The 24,937-nt window shown below is 41.0% G+C and overlaps 1 protein-coding gene across 6 annotated transcripts in view; it reads right to left on the bottom strand.

The window, feature by feature from the left end:
• Uggt2 (UDP-glucose glycoprotein glucosyltransferase 2) overlaps positions 1–24,937 on the bottom strand; it is a 128,926-nt gene that overhangs the window by 25,283 nt on the left and 78,706 nt on the right. For 4 of the 6 annotated variants that reach the window (XR_003734424.2, XM_037208320.1, XM_028868215.2 and 1 more), the window contains 7 exons: positions 22,952–23,036; positions 20,046–20,128; positions 16,669–16,764; positions 14,339–14,423; positions 6,918–7,100; positions 4,470–4,630; positions 3,029–3,143 (listed from right to left, as the gene is read on the bottom strand). Coding sequence is in view for 5 of the 6 variants with exons in the window: in XM_037208320.1 (XP_037064215.1) it covers positions 3,029–3,143; positions 4,470–4,630; positions 6,918–7,100; positions 14,339–14,423; positions 16,669–16,764; positions 20,046–20,128; positions 22,952–23,036 (808 nt within the window). In the remaining variant the exon portion in view is untranslated. Of the gene's footprint in view, positions 1–3,028; positions 3,144–4,469; positions 4,631–6,917; positions 7,101–14,338; positions 14,424–16,668; positions 16,765–17,208; positions 17,440–20,045; positions 20,129–22,951; positions 23,037–24,937 lie in introns of those variants that run through there. The other 2 variants (XM_037208321.1, XM_037208322.1) reach the window with 2 other exon arrangements.

Raw genomic sequence — 24,937 nt, 5'->3', positions numbered from 1 at the left:
CACAGAGAAACTCTGCCTAAAGTTAGTAAGTAGAAAAGCTATAGTATTTATATACAATGGAGTCATAAAGAAAAAATGAAATCTTGTCATTTGCAGTAAAAGTGAAGTGGAGAATATCATATTAAATGAAATAAACCAGATAGAGAAAGACTAATTCTCAGGCTTTTTCTCATATGCATGAACTAAAGAACATACTAATCTGAAAGTTAATGAGTGGTTACTGGAGACTGGGAAGGGTGCCAAGGGATGGGAAAATGTGAGGTGAAAAGGACAGTTGGATTGAATCAGTGCATGATGCATGACTTTTTGGTAATATCACAATGATCACATTAATATGTAAAATTAATATGTTAATAAAAAGTGCTAGTTTAAACAAAACAAAAATTATAATAATAGATTGTGATACTAATTTTGTTAGTATTCTCCCTTTCTCTGACTTTTCTCATGCCCGACTGACTACGTCATCTGGCAAAAACTAATGCTTGCTTACAGTCCACAGCCAGCAGGGGAGTGAATCTTCAGTGCACTGGCTTTTTTCCATTTATTAAGAAAACTTTTTTATTCATTTTACATACCAATTAGAGATCTCCCTCTTTCCTCCTCCCACCCCTTCAGCCTCCCCCTCCCAACCTACCCCCCATCCCTCCCACAAAAAGGTAAGGCCTCCCATGGGGAGGTACATTTAGTAGAGGCAGGTCCAAGTCCCTCCCCCTGCCTCAAGGCTGAATGAGGTGTCCCACCACAGGTAGTAGGCTCCCAAAAGCCTGCTCATGCACCAGGGATGGATTCTGATCCTATGCCAGGGGCCCCCAAGCCGATCAGGCTACACAACTGTCTTGCTATGCAGAGGGCCAGTCCAGTCCCATGCAGGTTCCACAGCTGTGGATCTCAAGTTCCTGCGATCCTGTGCAGTGGCTCTTGAAGAAGTCCACACTGTAGGGTAGAAAAGGCACTAGCTAAAGAAACCCATCCTGACCTAGAGCCCAGAACCAGTGAAAGAAACAGACTAGATCTGGGACCCAAGCCAGAGAGAGAAACACCTTATCCCTAAACCCAGAACCAAAGAAACATGCCCTGACTCTGAAACCAGTGCCAAAGAAACACACTTTGTCCCTAGAATCAGAGCCAGTGAAAGAAATATGCCCTGGCTTTAGAATTAGAGCCAAAAAGCTGAGAAAGGTCAGTGAAAGAAATACAGTTTGGCCCTGAAATCGGGGCCATCTCTGCCCCTGACCAACAAAACTAACTAATCCCTGAGCAGGAAAAACTAACCAATCCCTGGACAGAACATCTTCTCCCTGGAGGAACTCCGCCCCTAAGAAACCCTATATAACCCTCCTGCCTGCTCAGTTGTCGGCTGTTCTTTCCCACCTTGGTAGGGGCAGCCAGTCTCCTGGACTCCTCCTTCCCAAATAAATCTCTTCCTCCAAAGAGTCTTGGGTGTGAAGATCTTCATTCAATGGCACAGAGAAGAACCCTGCCAAGACAACCCTTAGGGGATTGAGTAGAAAAAAACCTTGCAGAGAGATGTTGGGGGGGGGGGGCGAAGAGCAAGGTGGAGCTGAACAGAAGAACCTTGCGGACTCGTCCCTTAGGGGACAGAGCATGGTGGAGCAGAAAGAGTAACAACTTTTCTCCAGAGCTGGAGGAGATTGCTACATTTCTGCAGGGTGAAGCAAAAGAAGCAACATCTTGGGAAGTCCCCTTCAGTGGGGCTGGGCAAAGCTCAGATGCAGCGGCTCCAGGAGAGGAGCAGGACAGCTATATCCTGCAGGGAGACCATCCCCACCGCACCCCAACTCCAGGTGGGGCCTGACTCCCCCAGCAGTCAGGGTACCTTTCCCCCAGAGTTGCAGCACTCGCTTATGCACACAGCCCAGGGAATGAGGTTATCTTACCAAATGAGTTGGTACCATGAGGTGCAGCAGAGCATTAGCTCTGTCTGCTTCAGATGACCAATTCACAAAAACTGCCTTTTTTTTTTTAACCTACTAGGTTTACAGTAAGGTGTTATAACTAATATAAAATTGTCTCTAGGTTTTGTCTGTTGAAAATAAAGCTATGAACATTAATGTACAAGATTATGGGTAACATATACATGCAAGTAGGTATGTATTCAACCTTATAAATAACCAAATTTCTTACATTCCTCAAACACAAAATGCCCACTTTCACCATTGGGAATACCAGTATAAGCAGGTTTTTTTTTTTTTTTTTTGGCCTCCATATGAAACCCATTCAAATTCTGCCTTCTTAGAGAGAAATGTGTACCTACTTTACACTAAAACCCCCCAATCTTGATTGACCATTCTGAACCCTATCTATAATGTTTTCCTATTTTATCTCTTCTCCAAAAATTAATCATACACACATACACATATATTGTAACTAGAATAAAAGCATTGTGACCTCAAGAGTACTTTTGCTTTGTTTTCTGTGGCTTCAGGTCTTAGGAGAGTATGTGGCACATATGAGGTATACAAAACATACCAGTCAAATGTATATGTATATGAGTGATTTCAGTAAACAGAAACAGTAAGGCTCATGAGCTGAACCGTCTTTCACATCTGCTTAAATTATCTGAAATATTTTGGGGGCAATAATGAATCATTTAATGGGATATGAGGAAAGAGGTACCTGTCAGGTGTCTACAGGGAGCAGGGGATAAAGAGGGTTTTTCTTGAAGATCAGCACACAAAAGACCTAACAGCAGGGGGAGGTGTGCCTGTGAAAGAACTGTATGTCAAACAGAAAAAGGAAGTAAAACAGGATGGCTAAATGAAATAGGTTGTAGAGAAGGAAGAGTAAGTTAGGGAATGGGAAAGAGAGAATACTGTCAGAATAAAAAATAGAGCTTGAAATATATATATATATATATATATATATATATATATATATATATGAATTTGCACAAAGGGCAGAAGTTTGAAAAAGAAGCTGTAAAGAAACAATTTTATGTGTATGAAGGAAACTGAAACAGTTTATACAAAATGTGTATTTCTTCATTTGAATTTGTCATAGTACTTACCTGATCTAGGTTTGAAAGACTATTTGGATCTTGGCTAAGAGCTTGGTACTGGCCCCGAAGCCTATCACCTGCTGAGATTCTCCTGAACTTCTTGAGGTCCACCACATATAAGGCACTGAAAAAGGAACACTCCTTAGTGGTCTGTGGTGCTTGTGACTGCATAGCAATGGTACCTGTAGAGGCTGGGCTGGTCCCCAGTGACTGCATAGCAATGGTACCTGCAGAGGCTGGGCTGGTCCCCAGTGACTGCATAGCAATGGTACCTGCAGAGGCTGGGCTGGTCCCCAGTGACTGCATAGCAATGGTACCTGCAGAGGCTGGGCTGGTCCCCAGTGACTGCATAGCAATGGTACCTGCAGAGGCTGGGCTGGTCCCCAGTGACTGCATAGCAATGGTACCTGTAGAGGCTGGGCTGGTCCCTCAGTGACTGTATAGCAATGGTACCTGCAGAGGCTGGGCTGGTCCCCAGTGACTGCATAGCAATGGTACCTGCAGAGGCTGGGCTGGTCCCCAGTGACTGCATAGCAATGGTACCTGCAGAGGCTGGGCTGGTCCCCAGTGACTGCATAGCAATGGTACCTGTAGAGGCTGGGCTGGTTAGCGTTGCTCTAACTTGACACAAGCTAGAGTCCTTGGGAAGAGGGAACATTAGAGAAAATGCCTCCACCAGATTAGCCTGTAGGCACACCTGTGGGGCCCTTTCTTGATTAACGATGTAGGAGGGCCCAGATCCCTGTGGTTTTGGGGTATATAAGCAAGAAACCGAGCAGCTATGTAGAGCAAGCTAGGAATCAGTGTTTATCCACTGGTCCCTGCTTCAGTTATGTCTCTAGGTTCCTGCCTTGCATTCCTGCACCAAATGAAATAAACCTTTTCCTCCTCAAGTAATTTTTGGTCATGGTGTTTACTGTAACAACAGAAAGCAAAGCAGGACAGACACCTTAGAACCTTACAAATATTTCTTTCTTAATTTGAGATCAATGGTCTGGTAATTCCGAAGAGTTTGAGGTTGCTATAACAGTGGCAGAACATATATATATATATATATATATATATTTCAGGTCATCTCAAACCTTTCCAAGTTTTCATGAAACTCATAGCCCTACAGACTGTTAGGAGTCAGTGTCTGCACTTTGTTATTGACAAAGAAAACTGACATCTTGCAGCAGACAGGTGCATGCTCCTGAACTGTAACATTTGGTTTTAACTCTTGGTTCAACCAAGTCCTAGGAAAGGAAGGCCCAAACAAGTCACCTAAATGCTTATTGCCTCAGTTTCCATAGCTATAAACCAGGGGATACTGAGACTGAGAGAAAACTCTACGAGCTCATGTATTCAAGTCCACACACAACAGGGACTTTCACAGATGGTGCATAATCAGTTATAATTGCAAATGAATACAATAGTCAGTCATGAAACAGAAGAACATGCACTGTTTTACCTGATGTGGTATTTCCTTTTCATAAGATGTGATGCCCAATATCCAGTTTTCCAGAAACGATATCCATCCATTTCAGTGCGGCTATCACAGAATGGAGTATATCCATAAGGAGCTCCACCCAGATCAAAATCTCGAAGCTCTTTTAGGTCATGTCTCACAATCTAAGTAATGAAAACAGTGTCTCTGTATTAGATTATAAAATATTATAAGTTCTTTCAATGTAAATTTCAAATTACTACCTTATTGTATATATATAGAAAGGTGCATTTCCTCATATCATTGTCATATGACATGAATTTACTAAATGTTCATTTTTTCTTGTTCTCACAGATTAAAAGAAACATAAACTTTATATTCTTTATCTATATAATTGTGGTCTTATCAGTGAGACACCTAGAAATATCATTTATAAGTGAACTAGTTTATATAACACACATTTTGGGAAGGGATTAACTATTACAAAAGCACATAGCTTTTAGTTCCTCAATGTATGAATTAATACTGGAAAATGTTAATTAGAATCATAAAGAAAAATAATTTCTTTTAAAAAATTTATCTATTTTATGCATATGAGTGCTCTATCTGTATGTACGCCTGAACGCCAAAACAGAGTATCAGATCCCATTATAAATGATTGTGAGCCACCATGTGGTTGCTGGGAATTGAACTCAGGACCTCTGGAAGAGCAGCCAATACTCTTAACTACCGTGTCATTTCTCCAGACTCAAGAAAAAGTCTTAATTTGAAAAGTAGCTTAAGGGCCAGGCATGGTGGCATACACCTTTAACCCCAGCACTCAGGAGGCAGAGGCAGGCAGATCTTTATGAATTTGAGGTCAGCCTGGTCTACAGAGCGAGATCCAGTACAGCCAGGGCTGTTATGCAGAGAAACCCTGTCTCAAAAAACCAAAAAAAGTAGCTTAAATGACAATGTTAATATGCTTTAACTTTTCTTTTTCTTCCTTCCTTCCTTTTTCTTTTTTTAAAAGGTAGAAGTGTGATTAATGTTATATCTGTGTAGTGCCTGTAGAGGCCAGCATGGGGCACTGGGTCCTCAGGAACTGGAGTTGTAGATTGTTGTGAGTCAACCTGTAAATACTAGAAATAAACTAGAGTCCTCTGCAAGAGCAGCAAAGTCCCTCCAACCACTGAGCCCTCCTCTCTCCAGCCCTGTGTTTTACTTTTCATTGTCTCCCTTAAGCTTGCTCAAAGAATACAAATGTAAATGTTGAGGGGAGGGAAAGAATCTTATGCTTTAAAAACTCTTTGAAATGCATGCGTATGCGTGTGTGTGTGCGCGCGCGCGTGCGCGCACACACACACACACACACAGTTGGGCATATATGCCTTGGCCTGAGCATGGAGGTCAGAGGACAACTATGGGCTTTGTTCCCTCCTTCCACTTTTCCATGGGTTCCAGAGATTGAACAGGTCATGCTAGGCTTGTGCATGGCAAGAGCTCTGACCTGCTGAGACATTTCTCTGGCCCAAGAAAGAATTGTATTAAGTTAATATATTTGGCAGTGCTTACTTATCACCACACTTGCTTTTCCTGCCTTAAAGTTTTTATTATAATAGCTGAAGTTAACTTGGAACAAAATAACAGCATAGGAGAGAGAGTAAGTCAGTCCTTCTCTCCTGCTCATATGCGCTGCAGGCTGGCTGTGAACTCATCACCTCCTGCCTCTGTCTTCCAAGTGCATACTTACAAACAAACATCACCACACTCAGTGAGAGTGAGCAAATTCTAGCATAAAACGTGAAAATATACCCTTTGTCCTCAATATGTACATTCTATCTTATGCATTTAGTTTATATACATTTAAACATAGTATCAGTGCTACTAGAAATTCTGTACATTTTTCAAATACTTTTTCATGATTAATGATTATAAAGGTACTGAAACGAGGTAAAGGAAAAAGCCGTAACTTTTATATATACAAATTCTGAAGTTGAGGTGGCCTTTTAATTTTGTTTAGCTAAATCTCGAGCCTGTAAGAGCAGACATGGAGACTTAACCGTTTCCGTGGAAAGCAAAGCTGCTGGGCGTGCGGCAACGAGAGAGGATTGTGTGCAACCACCAAGGTTCCAGCAAGAAGAGCGAGCCAGGTAGAAAGACACGCAGCTCATCTCCACACAAATCCACACAACTATTTTACAATGACTAACAGGGGCATGCCTTACTTTTACCTGCCAAATTTGAAAAAACGGCTGTTTTAGATAGAAGTTGTCATGTTCTAAGCAAACAGTGTTTCTTGCCATACTTTCAAGTCTGCCCATGTTCTGACAGGTGGCTTTTAAACTTAAGGTACTTCATGAATATATTACAGTCATGTCTTTATGTTTATGAAACAATGGTGACAAAAAGTGAGCAACATGAATCCTTACGTTCACATTCAGTTGCAGTCAAAAACCACACTTTATTACTAAAAATGATTATTCTTATTACCTGGTCAGCGTCAACAAATATAATTTTGTCCACTGCTAGTGGAAAAAGGACGTCAAGGAAAAGAATTTTGTAACCCCAAATGATTCTTTGCTTTTCAGTCTGTTGATGAAGCCAACGGGGCCACTTATATTGGACAAGTTCATATTGGAATCCATATTCCTTAGCCATGTGAGGAATCACCTCCTAAATACATAACAAAATCAAACAATACATTTCAGAAGAAGTTTACCGTAAAGTTATTATAAACTGATTGGAAAATGCCTAAACACCACTTTAACAACTCATTCTTACGTTACTGTCCAAGCGTCTCTTACAGTCTTAGCCTGCAGCACAACCTGGAGGCGGCAGAACTCTCAGGAGACGGGACCTACTGGAAAGGAAGTTAGGTGACGGGGTGGGGTACCCTTGAAGGGGATGCTGGGACCCTGGCTTCTCTTCTAAACAACATGAGGTGAACTGGCTTCCTTTACCATGTGCTCACACTAGGATGTATAATTGTCACCACTAGTGCCAAAGCAACAGGACCAAGTGAACACAGACAGAACACCTCCAAAACTTGGGCCCAAACAATGCTTTCCTCCCCTTAAGTTGATTATCTCATCAGAAATGGATTTACACTATCTATTAATGAAGAATATAAAACTGCTGACAAATATGAAGGTATAATTACATGTAACTACATAATTACTGTTGTTAAAATACATGTACGTTTTAATTTAAATGCTTATTGACTAAGCATCTATAAAGAAAAGCCCATAACCACACTTATGGATATGTCGACATACAATGGCTAGTGAGGGAGATACAAAAGTACGGTGAGCAGAAGCACAAAGTGCCTTGGGAATTGATAAATGATACTCATATTTGATACTGATGGTCATTCAAGTATTAAAAAACAGATCTGAGTATTAGATAATCTGAGAGTTGATTTAGCACCTTCAGGCAGAATTATCAATAGAGCCATGGATCCCTTAACAACATGGTTATTTTCTAAGGAATGTATGATTAAATGGTTATGTCAATGTGCAGACATCATAGAATGACACAAAACTTAGGTAGCAACGTCTACTGCTCATAGGCTAGAGGCTTATACAGCATGTTACTACTGTATGCAATTTAATCACAACAGTAAGCATTTGTACATCCAAGTGGAGACAAGGTACAAAATATGGCACGCACATACACAAACACACAAGGCACACCTGTGAAGGCCCTTCTGCACAACCGCAGTGGCTCTGGGAACCAGCGAGTAACAAGGGATTCTGAAGCTCTAGGATGTGACTGTGGAGTTTGTAAACACTAGATTTAAGCTACATTCAGTTTCTAAAAATATGTTTACTATTTATTTTATTGGCTTCATGTAACTTTTTTCATTTTTATACTTTAAAATTATTAAACTTCTGATCTCTCCTGGTAACAGCTTAAACAAACACATTGTGCAGCTGTATACATGTTTCCTGAGGGGTAATGATGGTGAATTCAGGATTAGTCTAGGCTTCGCTGGCTGTCTCAAAAATATTTTCTTTCTTTGGATTTTTATTTTATAAGGATTTTTTAAAGAAGTTTATTTTTTTTCCCTTTTTAAGCTTTTTCTTAAAAATGAGAAGCCCAATATTAGCACAGCTCTATAAAAGTTCAAGAAATAGAAGTACATCTAAAAATAATGATAGGAGAGAGGGCTCAGCAGTTAAGAGCACTTGTTGCTCTTGCAGAGAACCCAGGTTCAATTCTCATCACCCATGTGGCAGTTCACAACCGTGCACAGCTTCAGATCAGGGGGATCTGATACCTTCTTCTGACTTTCACGGGCACTGCATGCATGTGGTAGACATACATACATGCATAGAAACACTCAAGTACATAAAAACATATCTACATAATCTTTTAAATACAATAAAATGTGTTAAACTGATAAACTGGTAACTGTTGCTTATTGTCATTATATAGTGTTATCACTTTACCGGTTACTGTATGAGCTACACTTCAGTATGACACAAAGTAAGTATGTTTATACCAGGATCACCACAAACACTGGAGTGATATGTGATGCTATGACATTCCCAAGGTCACTAGGCTTTTTGGAATCTTTCAGCTCCCTGATAATTTATGGGTTATGGGGCTGTATACAGTCTTAGGTATGGTCTGTTGTGAGGGTAACATTGTCTGTTGTGACTGTGACTGAGTCTCTGTTGAATCTAGTAGTAGAAACACACTTATTTCAGTTTTATCTAAGATAAAAAAAACTGAATGGAAAGTGTAAAAAGCAGGGAGAGGGGATCCAGAGAAGTTAAAATTTCCTTTCCTCATTCAACTCTTGTCTGTAACCAGGTGCTGAGCAAATGTTTAATCATTTACTTGTTTCTAAAAAATACTAGAGCCGGGCGTTGGTGGCGCACGCCTTTAATCCCAGCACTCGGGAGGCAGAGCCAGGCGGATCTATGTGAGTTCGAGGCCAGCCTGGGCTACCAAGTGAGCTCCAGGAAAGGCGCAAAGCTACACAGAGAAACCCTGTCTCGAAAAACCAAAAAAAAAAAAAAAAAAAAAATACTAGAAATTAAAGGATAATTTTCCCCCTCATTTTATGAGGATCCATTTTATCTTCATTAAAATGCTGAAATTATGGCTTTAACAGCTTCTTGGAGTCATTATTTTCATATAAAGCATGAAGAGAAATTAAAAAATTCAATTTTCAATAATATATATTAAAAATATCCACACAACACTGCTATATCCTATGAATGTTTTAGTGAACAGCGAGACCCCTCCATACCATCCGAATCACGCTCCCTTGAAGCTTACAGTTTAGAGAGGATGGGTAGAACAGTAAGTGAAATTGTTAACTCTACAAGTTAGAGCTATGGAGAAAGACAAAAGCTAAGGAGAGTGAAGCGGCAGATGGTGAACTAGCTTCCTATTCAATATGGGAAGCAGTGTAACTAAGACTCGAGAGCTTTAGCATGCCAGTGCGGGAAGTGCAGTAGCTGTGGTGGTTTCAATGAGATGACCCTACAGCCTCAGGCAATTGAATGCTTGGTGCTGCTTGGGAGGTTTAGAAGAAGTGTTTTTGTTGGAGGAAGTATGTCACTGGAAGTGGGCGGGTCATTTCAGATCTGTTCTCTCCGCTTATGCTGTGGTTCGAGATGTGAGACCTCAGCTTCCTGCTATGGTTACTATGTCTACTGCTTGCCACCACGCTTTCCCAAAACAACAGACTCTCAATCCTCTAGAACTGCAAGCTCAGACACATGCCATATGTAAGACGACTTGGTCAGGGGTTGTATCACAGCCACACTGGAGGAGCTAGAGCAGTGGCTCTCCAGGTTGGAGGGTGGGATCTGGCGACTGAAGACCCAGGTGTTTTGATGTGAAATGCACCAAAGCTACCTGCTTATGGCTGTGCACTTTTCTGTGTTTTTGTTATTTGCACTAAAGTATCTTACAAAGAAGAAACTAAGAGAAAAAGCAAATCAGAAAGGAAAACACTACTTTTGCAGGGTATTACTTTTGGACAATATACTTTTGGCCATTAAGTGCTGCAGGTTTTTTTTATCCATACAGAGAACTATTTGTCTACTTAGTAAATATAATCTGTTAAGACAATGTTTACATCATATCATCTTGGTTTATATACTTCCCACGCCCATGCAGTATTTGCCTAGTAGGATAATATGTTTAAGAAGTAATAACAAAATAGTTTAAGATTTTGTCTATCATTGCCTGTTTATTTCAGTTTGTGTTTGCTATTGCCAAAGGAGCACAAGAATGCTGATGGGGGAGACAGGCCATTCCACAAGGGTGGTGGGACGGCCCGAGGTTGGAGTGCTTGGGTTTCAACCTCAGCTGTTCATAATCAGCTGTTCTATCCAATGCCTGTGCTAGAAAGTTTGGGTTATATCTAATGAAAAGTGTAACGCCTGCCATGGCCCTTATGAGGTAACCTCCGCTCCTGGAAGGTTCTTCCTGATAAGAATGCACTTGTTTCTCAGGAGACTCTGAGTCATACTAGCTAGTCTATGCTGATAGTGTGGTTTACGGTGAGCATTTTGAGCCACAGTAATGAGTCTAACTCTGGTGGAGGTAGAAATTTAGCTCCGATAGGCAGGCTGGCGGCAGCTGGGGCTACACAGCTGATGCTAATAAAAATGCCGGGTACCAAACCATAGGTGAATATTCTTAAATGTGGTGCTCTAGTAAGAGCTCCCCTGCCGTTAGGAGGGGCAAGTGTTGTCTAGGAAAAGACACCTGGAAACTCCACATCTGTCTTCTCCTGCATCGAATCTCCTGCTCCTTGTCTTTTGCTGACTGCATTTGTATCTTTTTGTGGTAATAAGCTGTGAGCAAAATAGCTTTTATGAGTTGTGTAGTTTTGTCTATGACTAAACTTATGTAAAGGTGTGGTCTTTAATATCTGTGTTACAGGTGTATCTTAGTTACTTTTTATTTTCAGCAGCAGAATACCATATTGAGAGCCGGTAGTAGCAAAAGCCCATGAGAGTATACAGTATACAGTTGTCTAGTGACAACTGGAGTTCAGAGGGCAACCTATCAGAACTAAGGGTTCTGTTAGAGGAAACCGTCACGCAAGGCGTTATGGAATTCCTGCCTTTGGAATGAACTGGCTGTCTCTTGTAAACTTCTTGTGTAATAACAGCTATGATTCTCCCCATTTACCGTGCATCTCCATGTTATATGTACATGTAATCTCACGATTGCATCTCAATCTTGGGCACAACTTTCCCTATACATTTGGGGTGATTGGACAACTGTCCCCAGCTGTGTTTATTTTTTATTAACATATATCTGGCCAGGGCCATTCTCCAGATAAAAGGGTTTCAGCAAAGATACCTTTTTCCAAGGACAAAACTGCACATAGATAAACATTAGCTCATCTCACTCACAGATAGAGAAAAGAACCACTAACAATTAAATCTTCAACCCCTTACCTTCACCCCGGGTTATTTACACAAGACCCTAATTTAAGAGATTTACTGCTCACATTCCTGGGATGAAGTTATAGCCATTTGTTATTTACTGAGTTAAGGCAGTTGCTTCCCACTAACCCAAGGAGATTGCCTACAAGGCCAGGAGGTGACAGATGCCAAGCTTCTTTCTTGTGCAAATCAAGTTTTTATTCCTCCTCAGCCAGGTGCTATTCCTAGATTTTCTCCTCAGCAATTACTCTGAGGGAAAGTATTTTTACTAACCAAATGCTACACACTCTGACATAGGTTGCTTAGCCACCTAGCATATGTCCCCCTCCCTATCAGAAAGCAGCTGCAGCTGGGATGAGCGGGAAAAGCGGCACCAAAGACAGTTTACTTTCTTGTGACTTTCTGACCCCTAACATTCTACCTAGCCATTTCTAGATTATAGTTTGAGCACATACATTCCCTAATTGATCTTAGCTTTTAGTTGATCAGTTTTACCAGAGAACTCCCCTTTAGTCACTCCCCTTTTGGGTTATAATTGGAAGCTGACAATTGCTTTAATGTGTGGGTCCTTATCACCTCTCTCTGTGACCCTGAAAACTTCAAGCTTCGTATTGCTTTGCCAAAGAATTACTGTGTGGGTATATATACTGGTTCTCTGAGAGCACTGGGAGGATTGATGGAGAAGAACAAAGATGAGGACGGAGATGGAAAGAACTAGACAGAGATGAGAGAACAGCAGAAGGGACTGAGAGCAGGAGGGACCGAGAGGAGCTAAGTAAGAGAGCAGAAAAGAAACTGTGGATAGAATCGCCATAGAAGAATAAAGTGAATGGACTAACGAACTCAGTGTGTTTAGATTCATTGAATGTCCCTCAGATTAGAATCCTCGGTTGGTAGACTCTTCCACAGACCCTGGGAGCAAACAATATAGGCTGGATTTGAAAACATTTGATTGGGTTTGTGCTTTCATAGGGTTAGAGCCCATGATAGCAGAAGGCAGGCACAGTAGCGGAGCAGCTGAAAGATCACATCCAACCACAAACAGGAAGGGAAAAAGCACAATGGGGACGATGGGAGGCTGCTGAAGCCTCAAAGCTTCAGGTGGGCCCATGACACACCTTCTAATCCTTCCCAAACAGTTCCACCAACTGGGGACCAAGTATTCAAACACATGAGGCTATGGGGGCCATTCTTATTTGAACCACCACAAAGTGTAGGAGACCAGCCCCCACACTTATTTACCCCAGGAACTCTTGAGGACTGAGGGATAAGAGACTTAGTTAGAGAGTTAAGTAGAGAGAAACAGAAAGAAAACACAGGATAGACTCGGGAGGGCCTGAATCCTTACCCACTGGCCCAGAGCTTTATTACAAAAGGCAATTTATAACAATGGCAAGGGTGGAGCAAAAGACCTCCCTTTTGCTAATTACTGTCACTTGGTACCCAGGCCTGTGGTCCAATCAACCTCTTATGCAGTCCTGCTGGGTACAGCCACTAGGAAACCTAGTGGGCTCCAACAACAAAGTATCTTTGTTTTCTTTCCAACGAGATTATGAAGAATTACCAAATAATACTGGAAAGCAATGCTTGGAAATACTAAGGAACAAAAGCATCGTTAGCCATTCTTTGTTTCTCTTTTTATTATTACTTTTGCTTTAGGAAAAGATGCCTCCACTGAGCTGCTGCTGTGTAAGTGCTCTGAAGTCTATTTTCCTACTGAGAATACAGAGAACCTGGATACACTGTGCAGCAGGAAGGCGAGGCAGAGCAATAGTAACTGATGCTGGTCACCATATGCTGCTGAGGACAACTGTCCTGAGCAGCACAATTGTCCTGAGTGCACCCACCCCCCCCAGCAATCAGCACATCACGGAGACAGAAAGAGCTCTCTACTTTGAGTCTCTGTGGCAAAGTGTTCCCACAGAGAAAGGCATAGATTGAAAGGCAGTGTTCTTGCTTTCTGCTTCTGTGATCACCACAACCAGAGCACCCTGGAGAGGAAAGGGCTCATTTCATCTCACACGTCCCAGTCATTGTTCATCAGTGAGGGAAGCAGGGCACGAGTTCAGGACCGGAACCTGGAGGCAGGAACTTTGAACTCTAAGGTCATTTCCTATTTTCTTGATATTACTAAGGTTTCAATCTTTATGAATAATGTGACAGAATCAAGTTCTCTTAATTGAAAAAATTTACATATTTTCATCAAATTTTAATTATAAAAAACTATTAATTATTCTGGTTTTGAGTTTACTTAAGGGCTCACCCTCCTGATATTCTTTTCTTTAAATTCCTCTTTAAATAAAAATTACACAGAATTTTTATAAACTAGTTAAGAATAGTGAATATAATTTTAAATTCAAAGTTGTAATTTGGGTAAATATACATTTTAAAAGGCTGACTTTGAAAAAAGGAATGTTTTAAGAGCTTACAATGACAGCAAAGAATTTCATATCAAACTTTAACCACACTGTAAAATAGCAATATGCTTACTTTAAATGTTGGCGAGAGGTAATTCTTCAGAAACCAGAACTTCACTGGTGTTTTGGTGTTCCGAAGAACAGAAAGCATCATAATCCTATGTAAAAGAACAGGAAACCAAGTACAAAATGACATCCTATTTTGTCAAAGGCTTTTCAATATCAAAAAGTATGAATTAAGTTTTCCATTATGAATTTATGTAGAATCAAACTGAAATATTTTCAAACATTAAGGCTGTTAAGATATGAAATGTGTAAGGATGTAAAAACAGTATTAAGTAGCTAGTGTTAAGTGGTCCTGTTGCTGAACTAGTGTCTAATTCTGGCTCTGTTACTGTGCAATAAATATAAGGCCTTCAGAACCCACAAAGATGAATGACCTGTGTACCCCCAAAAATCCACCACAGGATTGCCTTAGTCTAGGCCTCTCAGTAAAGGAGATGCAAGTACCCTGAAAGTATGCTTTAAAAGCACCAGTACCCCCTTGCTCATATAATCAATCCCTCCTCCCTCTCTTCAACTGGACTCCCGAAGCTTGGCCTGGTGCTTGGTTGTGGATCTCTGCACCTGCTTCCATCAGTTACTGGATGAAGGCTCTATGATGACAGTTAGGGTATTTGTGGAGCATTTACCCACCAACCCCACAGCTCCCCAGATTTTTCTTGAGTGCGAGCATAGGAAATATTAGATAGAAGGATTTAGATTGCGGAGATAAACAGAAAATAAAGGATAGCCTCGAGAGGGCCTGAAACCTTTTCCAACAGGCCCCGACTGTCTCTGGCCCAGGGTTTTTATAGAGATGCCAAGGGGTGGAGCAAAAGACCTCTTCCCCCAGCACAGCCAAGTGCAGACCATTTCAGACACCTGCACTCAGGCCCGTGGCCCTAATCATCCTCTATGCGGACCTGCTGGGTAAAGCCATGAGGAACCTGAAAACGGGCTCCCACAGGTATTCACCAATCTGATTACCAGGTAGGCCAGTTCAAGCGCCCTCTCCACTATTGCTAGTAGTCTAATCTAGAGTCGTCCTTGTGGCTTCTTGGGAATTTCCCTAGCACCAGGTTTCTCCATAACCCCATAACGGCTCCCTCTATCATGGTATCTCTTTCCTTGCTCTCCCACTCTGTCCCTGTTCCAGCTCGACCATCCCGTTCCCTCATGTTCTCATTCCCTATCCCCTCCCCTCTACCACCCCAATTTACCCCAGGAGATCTCATCTATTTCCCCTTCCCAGGGTGATCCATGCATCCCTCTTAGGGTCCTTCTTGTTACCTAGCTTCTCTGGAGTTGGGGGTTGTAGTCTGGTTATCCTTTCCTTTACATTTAGTATCCACTTATGAGTTAGTACATACCGTGTTTGTCTTTCTGAACCTGGGTTACCTCACTCAAGATGATAGGGAAATCTACAGAGACAACTGAACCAAGCTTGTGGGAACTCATGAATTCTAGACTGACAGCTGTAGAGCCTACATGGGACTGAACTATGCCCTCTGCATGTGGGAGACAGTTGTGCAGCTTGGTCTGTTTGAGGGGCCCCTGGCAGTAGGATCAGAATCCATCCCTGGTGCATGAGCTGGCTTTTTGGTGCCCATGACCTATGGTGGGAAACCTGGCTCAGTCTTGATGCTGGGGGGAGGGGCTTGCTCCTGCCTCAATTGAATGTACCAGGAGGCCTTACCAACTTTTGGAGGAGTGGAAAAGGGGTGGGGTGGTGGTGGGAGCAGAGGGAGTGGGAGAGGGTTGGGAGGGGGGACTGTGGTTGATATGTAAAGCTAAAAAACAAAACAACAACAACAACAAAGCACCAGTCCCATCACTGAAATAGTTCTGAGGCATTCTTTGTGATCCTTCCACTTAAACTCTTAAAAATATCCCTTGAATTCTGAATACTATCTCCCTCCCTACTGATTTCCTTCTCTTTGAGTATGATATTCCTTCATGGGGGAAAGGAACATTTACTGAACACATTTTCCACCTTATTTATTATCTTGTTACATACAGTGTATTTTCTAACCTTAAAGAAAACCATTCTAAATCAAACCAAACTAATGAAATTTAAATGTAGTTTTAAAAAATTACACATAAAAGAGCAAGATGCACAGCTGTGTATACCTTGGTAATTTTTAGGTAAAAAGAACGTACAATAACAATGTATTTGTCCCTTACAGGCCTTTGGCAGGACATACAAATACTACTATTGGCTCTGGTCTGAAAGGAAGCTAAGTGTCAAGGGAGTAATAGAAAAAAGTTCTTTCCCTTTTTGTAGTTCACACCTTCATTTTGTTGAATTCTGAACTGTGTAAATGTATAACTTTCTGAAAATATTAGAAAACAGTCACTTACCGCAGAAAACGTTCATATAAATGGCCAGAAGCAACTGAAAAAATGTTTAGGATGTCATTTTCCTTCTTGTCACCTTCATGTAGACTTTGTGTGAAGCTTGTAACAAAAACACAGGACAGTGGATTCTTAGTCTGAATGTGTATGCACAAACAGCAGCGATCAAGCTTGTATCATGACAATTATTAGCTATGTAATATTAAATGTGATGCATTGTTTGAGGTTAATAAGCTTTTCTCTGGACATGGAATGTGATTAAACTTCCTCCACATTAATGTGTCTTAGTTAGCAACAAAACACCATGACTAAAAAGCAAGTTGGGAGGAAAGGGTTTATTTGGCTTATACGTCCACAACACTGTTCATTACTGAACAAAGTCAAGACAGAAACTCATTCAGGGCAGGATTCTGGAGGCAGGAGCTGATGCAGAAGCTGTGGAGGGAAGTTGCTTACTGGCCTGCTCCTCATGGCTTGCTCAGCCTGTCTTCTTATAGAGCCCAGGCCCACCAGCCCGGGAATGGCACCACCCACCATGGGTTAGGCCCTCCCCTATTTAACACTAACTGAAAAAATGCCTTACAGCTGGGATGCTCCTTCCTCTCTGAGGACACACAACATCAGCCAGTATACTACGGGTTAGTTTTTGTTTTACCTTATTTTATTTTGTTAATATCCCTGAGAAGCCTGTTAGTTTTCTAATGAGAGACAGAAAGGGAGTGGATCCAGATTGGAGAGCAGGTGTGGAGAAACTGGAGAGAGTACAGGGAAGGGAAACTGTAATAAGAACATGAGAAAAAAAAAAAAAAAACAAAACTATTTCAATAAAAGGGAAAAAACAAAAAAGAAAACAATTTAAAAAACCCAGATAAACAAAAAATATTGCAAAAAATTCACAAAGACCAAATTAATTTGGGATATTCTTAATGTACATAATTGGTGCTGATTAATTTTATTTAATTAAAAACCTAATTTATATATAAGCATACTACTTAAAGTGACTAAGATTTGAAAACTACTTGTAAATTTTATGAGAACATTTTGTGGGGCTAGAAAGCTGTCTCGGCAGTTAAGAGCACTGCCTGCTCTAACAACAGAGCCAGTTCCAAGAATCCTTACGGCAAAGCACAGCTGCCTGTAACTACATTTCTGGGGCATCCAATACTCTCTTCTGGCCTCTGCAGGCACACAGTGTACAGGTATATACCAAGGCAAAACACCCATACACACAAATAATAAAGTTAAATTTAAAAGTATTTTGGCAAGTACAAATTATTATGATACCAGTAGTTTTCAATTTTTTTTTTTTTTTTTTTTTTTTGGGTTTTTAAGACAGGGTTTCTCCATGTAGTTTTGGTGCCTGTCCTGGATCTTGCTCTGTAGACCAGGCTGGCCTCGAACTCACAGAGATCCGCCTGACTCTGCCTCCCAAGTGCTGGGATTAAAAGTGTGCACCACCACCGCCCAACTCAATTTTTTTTTTTTTTTTTTTGTAATTCTCTGAGAAGAAAAGAGTTGCTACATGGGATAGTACTTCAGTTTCCATTAACAAAGAGTAGGCTCTAGGAAAAGAGGCATAAACTGGGCCAAGTCCAAAAGGATCGAAGTGCTTTTGAGTGTAAAACAACAAAATCTATTTAGGCTGTTGAATCTATTTGGCTTAAAGTTTCTTTTCTTAGCTGGGCGGTGGTGGCGCACGCCTTTAATCCCAGCACTCGGGAGGCAGAGCCAGGCGGATCTCTGTGAGTTCGAGGCCAGCCTGGGCTACCAAGTGAGCTCCAGGAAAGGCGCAAAGCTACGCAGAGAAACCCTGTCTCGAAAAACCAAAAAAAAAAAAAAAAAAAAGTTTCTTTTCTTATTTCTGATCAAGATGACCACTTATTTACTCTCACAAACTCAAATAAAGTTCCCTTCTAGTTAGCATTAATTGGTAACTTGTCAGAGACTCCAGTCATCCGAGAATAGTCTCAATCAGAATTCCCCATATCAGGCCTTTGGGCATGTCTACATGGGCACTGTTGACTGTCGTTGATGTAAAGGCCCAGCCCACTGTGGGCAGTGTTATTCCCTGCACAGGTGGTCCTGAAAGCTAGCTAAGCATGAACCTGGGCAAACCTGCGAGCTGCATTCCTCCATGGTTTCAGCTTCACACTCCTGCTTGAGTTCCTGCCATGACTTTCTGCACAGAGGGACTACGACCTGGCAGTGCTAGCCGAATTAACCCTTTCCTCCCTCAAGTCTGCTGGTTATGACTGAATGAAACTAGAATACATCCACACTTCTAAAATAGACTTTCAAAGTTCTCTACAAAATGGATCGATAGCAAACAACTTTATTTGCTATTCAGCCTTTCTTTCCTCTTCTGGGAATAAGTTGGTTATTTAGGGGAACCAGTCTTCCTCCATTTCCATTCTGAGGTCCATGTGGAACAGGCCTTCCCTAGGTATCACAGGAGAAAGCATATTACCCAACTGTGGACAGTTACAGTGCTCAGTTCAGTTTGGGAAACCTGTGATGGTATGACCTGGATCAGCTGTGGAACTTTTGTTGGCATTAAATGGAAAGAGGTCATTTCTATAAGCTGGAGAGTAAACCTTGATTTTAAAAATCTCTTTGGAAACAGGAGTCAAAGGAAGAGTAGAATTAGGAGACGGAGACAGTTTGCAGACCATGCCACTCAAATGCCCACAGTTACATCTAGTCGTGTGTTATTGGATTATGCATATACAAACCAAACCTTCTCTTCCCTTTCATCCTCTTCCCCCTTTTTGTGTGCTGGAGATGGAACCTTGGGCTTCACACATGCTAGGAAAACACTCTACTACTGAACTATACCCTAATACTTTTTAAAATTAACAATATGACTCTGTGATACGCAGTGTGACAACCACGCTGGCCTGCCTTCTACTCTGAGGGCCACACCTTGTGTTTCTTCATTTAAGCAGGCACCTTCACTCTATCACAACTTTGAACACCGTCTTTCCTTACAAAGACTCTTGGTCACACTCGTATACTAAGTCTTTCCCAAGGTCTCGAGGTCCCCGGCTGTATGTATACCCCACCCTTTGCTTTGAGCAGCATTTCATTTTCAGCATTTTGTAACTCCAGGTTTTTAGAATTATATTAATTCTTTGGCGACTCCATGCATGTAGTGTTGGTTCTGACTGTTTTGCCCACCTCTCTTCTCTTTCTCTCACCCCACCAGCCTCTTGAATGCCAGCTCCGGGCTTTTATGTTAACTTTTATGTTTCTCTCTATGGCTCTTGGGAGAGAGGGTCTGTGCCTTATTTACTCAGATCTTTGTCACCTGCATGGATTCCTCATTGATCAATATAGTTATGTCATTAAAATATTTTGTCACTAAAATAATTATTGATAATTACCTTTTAAATGAATCCCACATGCCTCTGTTTTCATGTTTATCAGCAAGGATATCTTCCTTAATTTTACTTAATTTTTTTTTTACCTGGATAATATGGCAAAGAGAAAATTAGAATTTAACTGATTAGTAATAAAGTATGCCATGTAAGACAATAAATCTTTAGAAATGTAAGACAGTAGTTATGGTTAACAAATTCATGTTATATATTAGTACAAATGTTAATAAATTTTTTTTACTACCTTGTACTATCAGTTCTGCAAAAACAAAACTTCAGAAAATATTCTGGTAGTTACTATGCTACAAATAATGTGCTTCCACTGGGGTTTGAGGTTTTACCAACTTAAGGCATTACTTTAGCATTATTTCTCATTCACATAATTTAGACCCCTTTCATTCTTCCTAAGGACAGCCCCCTTCCTCTTCCTGTGGAGGTTCTGGTAGTAATACTTGGTCTTTAGTTCTTCTGTTGAGTCCATTTAAACTCTCTGTTCCACCGACTGCATCAGTCTCCCCCACTGTTGATGAGAGGACCAATATAACACCTTTTCCTCCCTCTTTGCTCCAACTCACATTCTGGTATTTGCAGATACAAGTAATATTTCCCTAGTTAGGTAAAACACAATTACCTGACTTGAATTTTGCTAATTTTTTCCACAAGCATATAAAAGCTAACCACTAAATTATTTTGTTGTTATTTTTTAAATGTTACTTATTGGTGTGTGTGTTTGCATGTATGCCACACGCTGGGAGGTGCCCAAAAGGCCAGTTCCAGGTGGTGGTTATAAGACCAACTAATGTGGTGCTGGAGACAGACCCAGCTTTTCCCCACGAGCAGCCAGTGCTCTTCCCTGCTGAGCATCTCTCTCCAGCCTCAGCCACTCAGTTCTCAGGTTTGGTATTGTATTGCTCAGTTCCAAAGGCTCTTCTTAAACAATACAAACCTAGTGTCTGGTACCACATACATACCCACATTTGCTATGGATTTCTTTCTTTCTTTCTTTTTTTTTTCAAGACAGCATTTCTCTGTGTAGCCCTGGCTGTCCTATGGCCTCAAACTCAGAGATCCACTTGCCTCTGTCTCCTGAGGATTAAAGGTGTGTGCATCATCACCATCCAGCTACTACGTACTTTTTTAAAAAACAGGATTCTATTTTCAAGAGTGATTATTTATTTAAACACAATTATTTTAGACTCTTTATCAAGAATTCTCACATCTAGAATCTGATCTGACTGTGCCTGTTTTTTTGTTTCTTTGTTTCTGCTGGTTTTGTGTATTTATCTTCTATCATGTTCTGGCTTCTCTACTTGAAAAATGTGATCTGCAGTTTACTGTAATCTTATTCCAGAGATGCATGGATATTTCTGCCAGATATCTGTTTATCATATCCACCAGGAACTAGGTTAGTATCAATTCAAAGAATCCCCTGGAATACTTGATGACACAAATTTGGGCTGATGAGAGATAATTTATCATGTTTCATCCTCATGCTGTGATGAAATTGTCTCCTAAGAAATTTTATTTTATGTAGGTTTTGCGTTTTAATTTGTATTCAATTACACACAAATTAAATCAAAACGACAGTCCAAGTGTTCCAGGATGTGTGGTGACTGGGAGATTGCTTGTCACTCCCACTCTCCTCCACGTTTGCTCTCCATTCTGTTACTGTCAGCTCTTCAGCTCTCTTAGCAGTTTTCCTAGTTTCAAGCAGGAGTTCCTCAAACTACACCTGCCACTGTTTAAAAATTCTTTTTCTTCTTTCCTTTCTTTCTTTCTTCCTTCCTTCCTTCCTTCCTTCCTTCCTTCCTTCCTTCCTTCCTTCCTTCCTTCCTCCCTCCCTCCCTCCCATCCTTCCTTCCTCCCCTCCCTCCTCTATTGAGGCACACGGATAATGTCATGAGAGTTTAAAATAAACCCTCAGGGAAGCTTCTCAGAAGAGGAGAATGGACAAGAGAAGGAGAGGGTTCAGCTCTATTACCCAGGGTGTGCCTCAGGCCTCTGCACTCACAAGCACATGCCCCCATCACAAAACAGACACAATTAAAAATAATCAATCTTCAAGAAATTTAAAGTTAAAATCGCTTTCTAATAAAAAACAAGACATAAAAATGCTGTGAGGTGGTGAGGGAGGGAGAAGAAGGGAAAAGAGACAGAGAAAGGATTCAGGGGACAGAGACAGGAGAATCTCTTGAGTTTGGGGGCAACTTAGTCTATACAGCAAGTTCTGGAGCAGCCAGGGCTACATAGTGAGACCAGCAAGAACAACAAACAGCTATTCTCCGTCTCTCTCTTCCCAGGACTATTCAGCCTGTGTCCTGACTCATCTCCAGAGCCTGGCGTGTCGCAGGCCAGCCCCGACCTGTTGAAGGGTTCTCGAGGGGAGGAGTGAGGAATGAGGAAGTATTAGATAGAAATACAGATGGAGCCGAGAAAGACAGAAGCACAGGATAGCTTCAGGAGGGCCCTGGGTCAATACCCAGTCGCCCCAACTTTATTCATGGTGGGCTTTTTACATCAGGAAGGGGAGGGGCAAAAAGCCTCTCCTTTCAAGGTCGAGGTATAAAGTACCAACAAGTGTAGACCCTTCAAAACACCTGGTAACCATGCCCTTGGCCAAATCATTTCATTACTTACCTTGAGTAAGGCCTTACTAGGGAGCCTCTGTGGGCCCCCACATTGGTGTACAGCATTATCTGGTTTTAGATATAGTAAGTATTCTAATATAACAAAATCTAAACAAAAATACCATTCCTTTTGTCTTCAAGCTCCACTTTCATAACTTTAAATTTTCCTTCTTTTCACTGAGTTACAAAGCAAAATTTTAAAGAACAAATTTTTAGTTGCTATTAAACAGAATGAAGAGGAAAATGTACTTATTTAGGCCTATGAAAACCTGCGGCCTGGCATACCTCCACTTTTAGTATCTTGCTCTTGAAGGTGTTTAACACAACAATGACATCTCCAGCATCCGTCTCTGAGTCTGTTCCTTCATGCCTAAAAGAGAACACAAATGCCCAGAATTTACCCAACAACAGACCATAATTTTGATGATATAAATAATTCCTTTATAATAAAATTGTTTGTATTATATGGTCAATTTATATATACCAAAATATTATAATTAAATATTTAATTAAGCTTATTTTTATAAATTAAAATGATCTAGAGGCACTTATTAAATTTAACATTCTAATTACTCATAAAGTTTACATTCTTGCTTATGTCTGCTGTAGTATGACATGGCTCTCACAACGCTCAGATCATTTAGCTGACATGCTGTACTGATAATTAAAACGAGAGACGATTTCTAGACTTGAAAGCTTCAATTCGAGAGGAATTCTACTGTGAAAACTCTCCAATCTCCACCAGCATTCACAAATACCTGACACTGAAAGGCTTTATGTATGTATGTATGTATGTAAGTTTTTTGAGACAGGGTTTCCCTGTGTAGTTTTGGTTCCTGTCCTGGATCTCACTCTGTAGACCAGGCTGGCCTCAAATTCACAGAGATCTGCCTGCCTCTGCTTCCTGAGTGCTGGGATCAAAGGTGTATGCCATCACTGCCCGGTGTCTGAAAGGCATTATTAACTCAGTAACTCCAAGTTATGTCTATTTGTATCACTTTGATTCTATTTTACACCACACATAATGTAGTTCACTCATTAAATTTCAAAACTGTTAAACAATCACGGCAATTGAACGAATATATGATGACTATGTATAATAACATTAAAGTTTGTCAAAATGGAGGAAATTCGAGGTCACATTTTTTTTTTTTTAATATTCTATTTATTTATCATGTATACAGCGAGTGTTCAGCCTGCAGGCCAGAAGAGGGCACCAGATCTCATTGTAGATGGTTGTGAGCCACCATGTGGTTGCTGGGAATTGAACTCAGGACCTCTGGAAGAACAGCCAGTGCTCTTAACCTCTGAGCCATCTCTCTAGCCCCTCGAGGTCACATTTTATGACATTCTGGTATGTATCTTAATGTTTCTAACATGACCACATGGAGATCCTAGCACTAGATAACTAACACATGCCTTTGATTCCCTCTGACTTCAAGTTCCCCAATGGAGCTCACTGACCAAAGTAGAAAGCAGGATCCTGCCCAACAGCTGTTCACTAGGGAACTGGAAGGGGTCCAACGCATACAACACAAATGTCACACGTTAAAGTCACCTTTAAACCCTTCTAGTCAAACCCTGCTCAACGGCACTGGTGACTTTACTCTCTTAACACCCAGCTCATGGACTCCAACCTGGGGTACTGGGCCCAACTCTACAGCAGCCAGGCTCCAGAGGAAACTGCCGCCCCAGGCCGCAGAGATGAGGAACTCTCCTGTTCTGGGCACTACTTGAAGGACTTTCTAGGTGCCAGAAAACTATGGTGCCATCCAATCTATCGATGGTACAATTATTATACTAGATGCAAACTGAGCCTTGCTGGTTTGAGTCTGCACCATGGTGGCTCCAGCAGACCTTATCAACAACACTAAGTGGTTAATACCCACCAGACAGAGGTAGAGTCAGTAACTCAAGGGAAGAGATAAACTAAGCAGAGAAAACAAACTTCACTGACAAGGAATTAAGGCAAGAGGAAAAGAAATCATTCAATTAATTTATATTCTCAATAAGGTTTGAGAAACTATTGTATCTCAGTTAACTCTTTCACTACAAAATGAAAGAAATCAACATGTATCAGAAAAGAACTATTTTGTGGTTTTCCTAGAATTCTAAATATAAAATTTTAAATTTTTAGAGAGATAGAGTGAAAAAAAAAACAATCTGGCTTCTCATTTCTCATCGAAAACATTGACTAAAAGCAGAAAATAAAGCTTTGCATCAACTATTTTTTAATGTCCTAAACGGTTTGTTCAGTATGACTTTTACAAA

Source organism: Peromyscus leucopus, chromosome 9 (assembly GCF_004664715.2).
Source record: "Peromyscus leucopus breed LL Stock chromosome 9, UCI_PerLeu_2.1, whole genome shotgun sequence".
In the NCBI taxonomy this organism is placed as follows: domain Eukaryota; kingdom Metazoa; phylum Chordata; class Mammalia; order Rodentia; family Cricetidae; genus Peromyscus; species Peromyscus leucopus.
The sequence above is the reverse complement of the archived record's forward strand: the minus strand, read 5'-3'. Positions and strand labels throughout refer to the sequence as shown.